Source organism: Antrostomus carolinensis, unplaced genomic scaffold (assembly GCF_000700745.2).
Source record: "Antrostomus carolinensis isolate BGI_N321 unplaced genomic scaffold, ASM70074v2 scaffold30133, whole genome shotgun sequence".
In the NCBI taxonomy this organism is placed as follows: Eukaryota; Metazoa; Chordata; class Aves; order Caprimulgiformes; family Caprimulgidae; genus Antrostomus; species Antrostomus carolinensis.
The window spans coordinates 92,062-102,454 of NW_010307829.1; the positions used below are offsets into that span (position 1 = coordinate 92,062).

Below are 10,393 nucleotides of genomic sequence, written 5' to 3' on the forward strand. Positions count from 1 at the left end.
GCAGCCAAAGTTCATTATAGACAATTCTTCTAAGAGGTGAGGTGATTTCTCCCAGTAAGTAATCAGCTTGAGAAGATGTTGCAGAAGGCACGTAACTATGTGCAAAATTTTTTCCCTCTAAATTATATAGGTGTGGAGTGTGACTCTATTTATGTATGCAAAAAAAGGCACTAACAGGAGGGAAATATCCCTGACTGATATCCCCCGACAGGATGCTGTCTACCTACAGTGCACACGTTTAAAGTTTGCTGGGGGTAAACAGCTATTCACCTGTCCCCTCACGGGATTCACAGTACATCGACTCCATTTTGTCTGCGCCACAACACAGCGTAGTGCAAACATCGAATGACCTTCCTTGTGATCTCATCTAAACCTGGATCTGTACCATAAAGCCGTTTTTCTTCTTGGTGTTGTTCTGAACACACATCCTCTGTCCTCTTGGCTTTCTGGTGAGGCCTGAACTGCCGTGGGGACACAAGGACTGGGAACTCTGGGTTTGCCTAGTCCGGGTGTAGACCTCTCATTGAATATGCAGTACAGGTTCATGTTTTAAATGTCTGAAACCTAAATCTGTAATCCAGGTCTTCTTCCAGTCATGCCCTCTCTTCTCCCTAATATATTAATTTCATATGAAAATATTTAGTATATTAAAGAAGTACTTGACCATCTCTTTTGTGCACATGCTGCAAAATGGGGAAGGTTTCTCGAAACTTTTCTTACAAGCGGATTCCCATGTGGTGCCTGTTAGTCACAGCTAATTACAGAGGCTGGTGAGTGAAGAATATATGGGAGCTCAGGTTCCCCTCCTCCTCCCGCAGTGCTTCAGAAGAAAATAAAATAAAAAAACTGCAGACAAATCCAGGTTTTTTCTGTGGCTCTAGTCTCCAAAGAGCTCCAGAGAGATCACAGATGTGGTTTCACATTTCAGGTTTAACTATGGTGTAATAACTACAGTATTATCTGCAGGAGAAATGCAAGTGGGGAAAGAATCATTAATTGACAGTGAAAAGTTCAACCTATGCACTGTGTGTTTGTTTTTTTAAGCAGCTGAATGTTTAGCCAAACCATATTTTAACCTTTGACTACAGCCCTGAAGGTTATGATAATCTTGATATGTTAAAACCTAGGAGCATTATAGGAAAGGAAATTTAGATATGTGTTTCAGAAAGGTCAGTGATAGAAAAGCAAAAACATTTAGCTGTTTTAGTTAAAGCTAAGACAAATGCTTTAGTTTTAATTCAGTTGCGTACAAACCTCCTGTGAGGTATGCTGACCTTATTTTACAACATATGAACTCTGAAGTGTTCCAGTGGGTGCAGAGTAAGCCCGCAGTGAGAGGTGAAGTTTTGTTGCTGTGCACACAAGGAACCCATGCTCACATGAAACATCTAATTTTCCCGTCTTTTGTTAGTGTTCATCCAGCATCCAGGAAGTCTGCGAGGTGGAACGAGTTCCTATGTGCGTGTCGTGTGTTAGTTCAGTAGGACTACATGGGATATGGCTGTTGTTACTAAGGCAGCAGTGACCTTCTTGCTCCTATATTAGCAGCGTCTACTGTTTTCCCATGCTGCCAATTGTCAGGAATTCAAACCTTACATATAACTGGGTATAATCTACATTGTTCAAATTTTTGTCTCTGTAAAACAAAATACTTTGATTAAAAAAAAAAAAAAAGATAGAAATAAAACTCAAACCTTTCCTTCCCCCAGTTTCTTTCCTTTGGAAAATGCATAATTTGGAGGGTGCAGGAGGCAGATTACATAATGAAATGATGTAGGACTCTTACTGAACTCTCTCTTTTTAACAGGTATACTTTTCTTTAAGGTTGGTTTGTGCTTGGTTCTTTTTCCCCAAATTTTATTTTTTATTTTCAGAACTGCAGTGCACAGAAGACTGCAGGGGTAACTTGAACTTGCAGAAAGATGGCCCCAAATGGCTATATATTGCTAGGACAGGAGTATGAAAATGAAGCAGCCCAGTTTGAATCTGTTGCCTGAGCTCTAGAAATAAACCACATGGATTAAAACTCTTAAAATTAGTACAGTACTAACAGCAGTATAAGAAGTTGTTAGTAACAGGTGTAAATATTATAGTATCTCTTCAGAACAATTGCTATGTGGACCTACCTGATATGGAAAGGCTTTATTATAATAGACCTGCATCAAAATGATTTAATTTGGCAGATATACATTGAAAAAGTATTCCTAGAAGGTCCACTTTTCATCACTACGTGCTTGGGTTGATGGGTAAACCAGTGTCTCAGAACAATGCTATGCTGTGGTGGAAGAGGCTAAGGATCTCAATTTTCCTTAAGAAACAGTAAATACATTTTAAATTATAAGATCTCTTTAAAAAGTCATTGTGATGCTAAACATTGTGTGATCAAGATCTCTAGGAGGCTCAAGAGTTCAAGGCCAAGTTATTTGACAGTGTTCTGATATTAACAGTGCTAAGGGGCAAGTTTGAGTTTAGTGAAATACCATAGTGCAGATGGTGCTTATAGCCACAGCCTCATACAGCTTTCCTGTTGAACTGTTACTCACCAGTTGTCTTGTGCTGTGACAAATTGTCTCCAAAAAACTTCTGAGAATTTTGTTTATTTTGCTAGGTAACTTGAGGTAGGAGTTCTTATGTTTCAACATCTCCAAACTTCAAAAAAAAGCTTTAACTTTTTTTTCCCTTTGTCTCTTGTGGATAAATGCCCCCAGAGCTGAACAGTCTTGAAGTATGAAAAGAGCATAGGATATAAATCTAAATTAAAACATATAGATTAGTGTATGTATGTATCTGAAACCCTTCAAAAAGGCTGTCTGGAAGTAATCTCTGAAGCACAGAAATGGTTTTAATTCAGAAAAACTGGAGAAGGGAAGATATTTTTATTTTACACTGATGCAGTTCATTTTATTTTCCCCCAAAGGACACCCTGGTTTAATGGATGGGGCTTTAACCTACCCAGAGGTCAGTCTTTGCTAGACAAGTGGAACCTTATTCCTGAGGGAATTGATATACTAATGACACATGGACCTCCCCTTGGTAAGTAAAACAGAAGCTGTGTGTGATTTTTTGCACGAGAATTTTACTTTCAAAATAAGCAAAATTAATAATGCTATAAGCTATACTGTAATTGCACCCTAACTCAAAACAATGAATTTGTGGAAGAAGTGTAAAGTGATGATTAGGCTTAGCACATCTGTTGAGCTTCCAGGTGTTTTCTTAATAAAAAATCTAAATTTTCTGTTAAACTCAAGCTGGGGAAGATCAAATATCTGACTCCATAGCCATTATAGTTTGACATTTTATTTAAGAACAGTTTTCATCTGACAAAACAGTTGCCAATCCCATATGATTTTTCAGAGATTGACTGAAACTTTAAAAAACATTTTTCCACTACAATAACATGTTTCCTTAAGGTTTTAGAACAGTCAAGAACTCAGGAGTATGTAGTCACATACTCTCCTTGATAATATCCTTGTAAACAGTATGTAACAGTAGTTTTAAAGATATTAATTGGCTTATAGCAAATTTGTGAAGGAATGAAATTATGTTCTCAAATACTTGTTCCTTACTTGAACTAATGACAGGTGAGCACAAGTACCTGAATGCATACCTTGTCTTTTCATTAAGTAGTTGAAGTTTTTCATTTAGTTAAATTTTGCGTGCCTTGTAAATGTGAGTAATTCGCTGATCCCCATTTTAATTCTAAGTTCTAAACTAAGTTCTGATGGTCTCAAAAGAGACACAGATGATAATTCAGCAGAGGCAGGAGTACTCAGTTTTGGCATATTTAAAAGCCCATACTTTTATAATTTTTTTTTAGTTTAGCCACATGTTTTCTAGTTTTCACATATGAAAATTCCCAGTATTTTTCCCTATCCTGTGCCCCACAAGATAGTATTGCATATTATTTACTGCTTTTCTTCAAGATCCATGTGGCAAGCAGTCTAGGACCATTTTTAAACGTTTCAGTTGGTTTTATGACAATTGAGCTTCTGTTTTTATAAATATGGCTTATCAGGATAAGAAAGTGTGTCAGCCCCTTCTTCATTACCACTATTGTTAGTAGACTGTGATTTTGTCAAGGTTTTAGTAAGCTCTTGAAATCACATGATAACATGAAGTCACTGACTTTTGGGATGGTAGTGAATTTAAAAAAAAACCCAAAACATTCCCAGAATTGCAAGGTGACATTATAAAACAGCATTTAAGTGCTATGAGGCTGGCTCGTGCTCTCCTAGAGCTTCTCAGTGACAGTGGAGCCAGGAATTAATGCATGCTTATGTTTTGTATCACAATTAAGTCCAGAAAGTGTTTGGCTATAAAAGGAGTGGTAAGTACATTACTGGTCAGACAGACACTCTTTTAATACTGCTTAGAGATTGTTATAAGATGATCTGCAAATTCTCTTTAATCTTACTAGAGCTGCCAACGTGCTGTGTTGATAAAGCAGTGATACACCATCCACTGACAGTGAAGTGCACCGGATATTGAAAAACAACGCTTTGAATAGCACTCTTTTAATCTCTTTATTTTCCCAAAGAAGCAAAAAACCCCACAAGCATGTTTATAGTGTTTCATGGGTGCTATTTTAAATGGATTGCTAATCCATCTGCCTTGAATTGGGTTCATATAGAAATACTGTGATGCTGCAGACGCTAATGAGTGCTTTAATTGAATACGCGTACTTAAATTTTGGTTCTGATGGGTATAATGAAGTTCAATTTCACAGACCAGGTCCTAGTACTGTGCGTACAAGGATGGGGTCTACGTCTTAGCCTGTGTTATAATATTGACAAAATATTGCTTTTTAAAATATGTAAATATTAAGGGAGGTACAGCTGTAACTGGACTCTTTGTTCTCTCCAAAATTCTGTCAACTTCATGTCACAACATGTTTTTGCTGCCTGGGATAAACTTGGCACAGGGTGTAATTACTTTAAAGTCGGTCAAACAGTGCTGCAGTTGGATGTGGCTCCTGATTTCCCTTTTACTCCTGCTCGTTCATCTTGCCCTGCTGATCCTTATCAGTGCTAGTCCAGACAATGGACTTCTCCAATAAATGATGTCAAGTTTTTGCATTTTTCCATATTACCTGTAGGACCGAGTTGCAGTGTGGTCAGTTGGAAGCTATTTTGCAGCATTGCTTGTTGTTGGTGACCAGGGACTCAGAAGTAACCAGACATTTGCAGGCTGTGGTCCTCTGGAAGTTGTGGGAGACTGTATTTTAAATCTTTGGGGTGGCAGAGGTATTGGGTTGTAGATCTGCTGAATTTCCTGAGATATTTTGTTTCTGGAGTAACCATCCAGTTGTCTTGGGAAGCTGACTGCTGTAAGAGCCAGGAGAAAGGGAAGAAAAATCTGCAGCAGTGCCGGGAATAAATGTTGCAAGGCTTCAAGCTGGAAGATGAGTTTAAACCTATAGTGTTGGGGTTTTTTTAAATCACATCCAGAGTAATATTAATGCAGATGGAGGGAGGAAATCTTCAGGAAGACAAAGTGACAGTGGAACATTTCTTAAAAGCCATTGTGTGCTTTAATGGAGAGGTTATGACTACAAATAATGTAATCAACCTTCTGTGAATTATGACTTCCTGAAAGACTACGTGAAACTTTACCTGAATAGAGAAAATTAGTAGTATTGATTGCATTTTGCCTTTAGGTTTTCGAGACTGGGTTCCAAAGGAGCTGCAAAGAGTGGGTTGTGTGGAACTGTTGAACACGGTGCAGAGGCGAGTAAGACCCAAACTCCATGTCTTTGGTGGGATTCATGAAGGTAAGGAGCAGTGCTACTCCCCTCTTTGGTCTCAGGCTGATTTCAAAGAAGCGCGTTTCGATGGTGCATTGCAAAGGCTGGAGAATGGCATATTGGACTAAAGTAGAGAGGGAACTGAGGGGAGCGATTGCATGCACAGCACTTTGTAAATTTATGCCAGAATTAAAACAGACTTTTTCAGGAATGTGTTCTACATTTATCCACCTACATATTTCACTGTGCAAAGGTTGTTCTATACAGGTTATTTGAAAGCAATTCAAATTTTGGCAAACTTTGTTAGAGGAACAGACGAGATTCCCCACACTTGCAAGCCAAAATGAAAATTATCCCCATTATTCCAAGCACAGGAGCCAAGAGAGGTGCTAGGGGAAAAAAAAAAAAAGAAAAAAAGAGAAAAAAGAAATTGAAGACAACTTACTGTCTCAGCTCACTTCCCTCAGCGTTTAAGGAAAAGCAGAAAGGAGAGCATCTTGAGTCAGACATCAGGAGGCGAGAGTGCCAGAACTCACTTTGCATACATTTCTAAAAGCATCCTTTAATACAGTTTGTACTGTGCATATTACCTTCCAGCAGTCTCATATTCTAGGAGAGATATTTCCCCACTGTCAGTACCAGATCAGGCAGGATGTGAAGCATCAGAAACAATAAACTCAGTTTGTGGCAGTGGAAGAGACTGAGAGATTAAATCTATTTTGGAGATACTTAAATATTTAATACAATTTTGTAGCTTTCATGTGGCTGAGAGACAACCACTAGGAGTTCTGCCTGAGAGAGAGTGTAAGACTTTGTGACCCTAGAACTCAAAATTACACATTAAATGCTTTATATTGTCGCCCCTGGAGGTTTCTCCATTGACTCTAATTAGGTTCTCCATAGGCTTAAAGATTTGGAGGACTTCATAAAAGAAAAATAAAAAAAGGGCAGCTTTCTCAACTAGTGTTGTTGGTTTTTCTGAAGCCCTTATGACTTCATACAATGAGTTTTATGCCTGGTATCTGTAAATAAAGAGTTTATAATGGAAATACTGACATGACCTTAAGTATAATGGCATGAACAGCAGTCTTAATGCACCCAGGAAAGACTGGATGTTTTATGTAAATATTAATCCTTGCATATTAAGAATAAGCAGGACTTACAGCTAAAACATGTAAATGGTCTACAGCCTTTGTGGGCACAGCGGATGGTGAAACTTATAGTTGTAATAGTGTTAAGTAATGGGTGAGGAAGGTATTTTAATGTACAAGATCATTATTATGAGAAAGTACCAAGGAAACATGTGCAACACCTTACATTTTAATTTCATGGGAAAGATGGTAGAACATATTAAAAGTGAACACTGGAATACAAGTTAGTATTCTTAGAATACTAACAAAAAACTTAAAATCCTGTTTAGTATTTATACAGAAGATATAAGAACGGCTTGTTTCAGTACAGCAAGAAATAACCAAGTATCAAGAGTATTATTTTACAGTGCAATTAATTCTCATCCAGCTCCAGCTGAGATGAACATGCATCACATTCCATTAAATTGATGGAAGCTATACACACATTTCGGTGTTTCAGGTTTTTTTTCCTGGTTGATAAGCAAGAACAACTGCAAACAAGGTTTTTCCCACCATGAGATGATCTAAATCAAAATTGCCAGTCTAAATAAATAAAGTAATACAGGCGGACAGTGCAGCAATTCTGAAGTGATTATTCTTTCTGATAGACACTGTGGGTAGCTGTATTTATCTTAGCTTTCAGACAGCGGTGATCTGTACTGTATCATAATGGTTTAAAAGAAAAACATTTTTCCCCTGTGGGTTAGTGATGGGAAGTTCTCTTCCTCCATAAAACTCTGATTTTTTTATTTTTATTTTTTTTTAAAAGTACATGTGGTAACAAATTCTTCCTAGATTTTTTCCTAGCTTCTTTGTTAGCTTTCTGTGGATGTCAGCTGAAAACAATGGCAAAGCTTTCTCTCACCTTTTGCACTGGTGAAACTGGAGCCCCTGTCTCCTTATACTTGAGAGAATTGTCTGTAAGAGGAGAGCTTCTGCCTTCTCAGTATCTCTGTGCTTTTGTTATAATTTGTTTTCTCACACCACATTTGCTGAGTGAAGGCTCAGGTATGACTCAATTGATGGGTCACTATAGTTTGCTCCACTTTCCCAAAATTACTGGAATGCACGATGCTCTGTTATGTCCCCTTCCTGTGTGGCACGTGGGAGAGAAGAGAGAGGCCAGCAGAGAAACGGCATTGCTGCTGGTCCCTCAGGCGCACTCTGTCCGAGAGCACTGCTGGCCAGATGTTTGGAAGGTTGAGAACAGTCTGCAGCATCCTGAACCTGATGCCATAGTGTTACTGTCAAGTCCTTGTCATGCTGAAAAACCTGTGATTAATATTTGCCACTTCTTGCTTTTTTATTTGGGAACGAGTTATCAGGATCCCTTTGTAATGAAAAGCATTCATCTATTTAACCTTCACCTCAATTTTCTGTTTAAGCTAGGGGTCATCCACTGACCTCCAGTGCTCTGTTGTGCTTATAGCAGGAGATTTCCTTTCCTTAGTCATGAATTTCGCTGGTAGATAATGTACATAAAGTAAATATGTATGTATGTATGTATATCTGTAGCCTGCTAATGAGTTTCTGAGATTTCACAAGCCAGTGTGAGCACCAGCTTGGCAGACCTGTGATGAGTAAAAGGACTAGCATGGGGAAATGGTTCATTGCCCAGAGTGGGGGCTTCGTAGGCTAAACCAAAGTTACTTCTAATCTTTTGCTCCTGATGATGTTTTTCCTATGACAGACATTACAGGCATGCAAACTACAGCTCGCTAATTAAGTAATTAGGAAAAGTACATGCGTGGTTTTGTCTCTTTCTGCTGTATCCAGCTGCAACAGAGGATTTTCCATGGGGGAAAAAAGTTTGTACATAAAACAAAAGTATCAGTTCTTATTTGAAATATAGTGCATTGTATTTTTTTCAATCATGCTTTTGTGGCAGCTTTCAAAAACTTGAATTTTGAAGGGATTAATTTAATTTTATTCCAAAGCATTGATCCCACAACAAGCCTTCAGTGCAGCAGCCCATGGGCAGTATCATTTGTTTATATTATAGTAAGTGTGACATGTTCTCCCTACAGGTTATGGCATTATGACAGACGGTTACACAACCTACATCAATGCTTCAACGTGTACAGTCAGCTTTCAACCAACCAACCCTCCAATTATATTTGACCTTCCAACCCCTCAAGGATCATGAAGCACTACTGCACATTTGGAACTGGGGAAGGTCTATAAACTGCCATTTTCTAATTATAAAACTTACATTCTGTTACATGTTTATTTCAAAATTGGGGGGGTGAGAATTTGGGGGAACCATGGGGTTTTTTGTTTTGGGTTGGGGTTTGGGGTTGGTTTTATTGTTTTGTTTTGGTTTGTTTTTTTTAAATTGCTGGTACAAAAGAAACAAGAAGAAAAGTTAGAGGTTGTGCTTTTTGGAAATGCAGCATTCATTTTAAATTGATAAAGCATTGTGAATTTGTAAAATGAATTTTGTTTTTCAATAAACTTGCCATTGTAAATTGTTATAGTGTTCTCAAAAGGACAGCCAAGCTTTCTTTTAATAAGTGAGAGACCTTATTTTAATATTATATTATAAGCTAAAAAATAGGCAGCATTTAAAAACACCCAAGTTTGCACAACTTATGTTATTGTCGGGGTTTTTTTAGTGTCTTCTTTTTCCCTAGGTCTAAGTGTTAGCTTTTCATCTTCATTTATATATTTTTTTTTAGTAGCACAAACAATATTTTGGGGTCCATTTACCTCTTGATATGTGTGCATGTACTGAAACTTGCTTCTATTAACAGTAGAATGCAGCAAGGGGAGAATAGACTTCTCAGTTGTTTGTCTCTACCTGCTTTATACGTTAAAGACTGATACAGATAGCCACAACCTGTATGTGATTATCTACCTTTTATTGTTTGTTTTTAAATTATTTTAGCTTTAAAAGACTGGGGGTGAAAGCTGCAAAGAGCAGGTATTTCATGCAGTAAAAAAATTGTAAATGCGGACTCCTTTTAAATATGAATTTATATATATATGTATTTTTTGTGCATTATAACTAAGCTAGGATTTAATATTGCCAGTATAGCATCTGCAAAATTATGCTGTACAGCACATCTAAATTATGAATGATGTGACACATTTTCCAAGTGCTCAAGGCCTTCAAGAGCCCGAGTTAAATCTTTGTTGTAGTTCAGGCATGTATAGAGTCAAATGGATACAATCAAGCCTAACTAAAATAAGGCTTAGTTGTCCTTTATATTTAAATATTCTTCTTGTCTTTTTATTTCCTTTTTCTTATTTTGCACTGTGTGTAAATGCAATCTCGCTAGCACAAAATATTGTCGCAGATAGTTATTTCTGTTCTACCACTGTAAATGCTATTGAGCTTTGTTCTGTTTTATGTTACCTTGTTAATGGAATTTAGAAAAGCAGTTGTTTCTTTAAATTTATTGTGATATTATATCTAGCGGCCTTTATATGCAAATAAAATTGCGAGATTTTTAAATATGTGGTTTAAGGGAATTTTGCATTTTTCTGTGGCATTAGCAATTGGGGGGGGGGGGGGGGG

At 37.5% G+C, this 10,393-nt stretch overlaps 1 protein-coding gene across 1 annotated transcript in view; it reads left to right on the forward strand.

Moving 5' to 3' along the window:
* MPPED2 (metallophosphoesterase domain containing 2) overlaps positions 1–9,019 on the forward strand; it is a 97,584-nt gene extending 88,565 nt beyond the window's left edge. The window contains exons 4-6 of the mRNA XM_010165589.1: positions 2,918–3,033; positions 5,657–5,770; positions 8,901–9,019. Of these exons, the coding sequence (XP_010163891.1) occupies positions 2,918–3,033; positions 5,657–5,770; positions 8,901–9,019 (349 nt within the window). The remainder of the gene's footprint in view (positions 1–2,917; positions 3,034–5,656; positions 5,771–8,900) is intronic.
* The last annotated feature ends 1,374 nt before the right edge of the window (positions 9,020–10,393 follow it).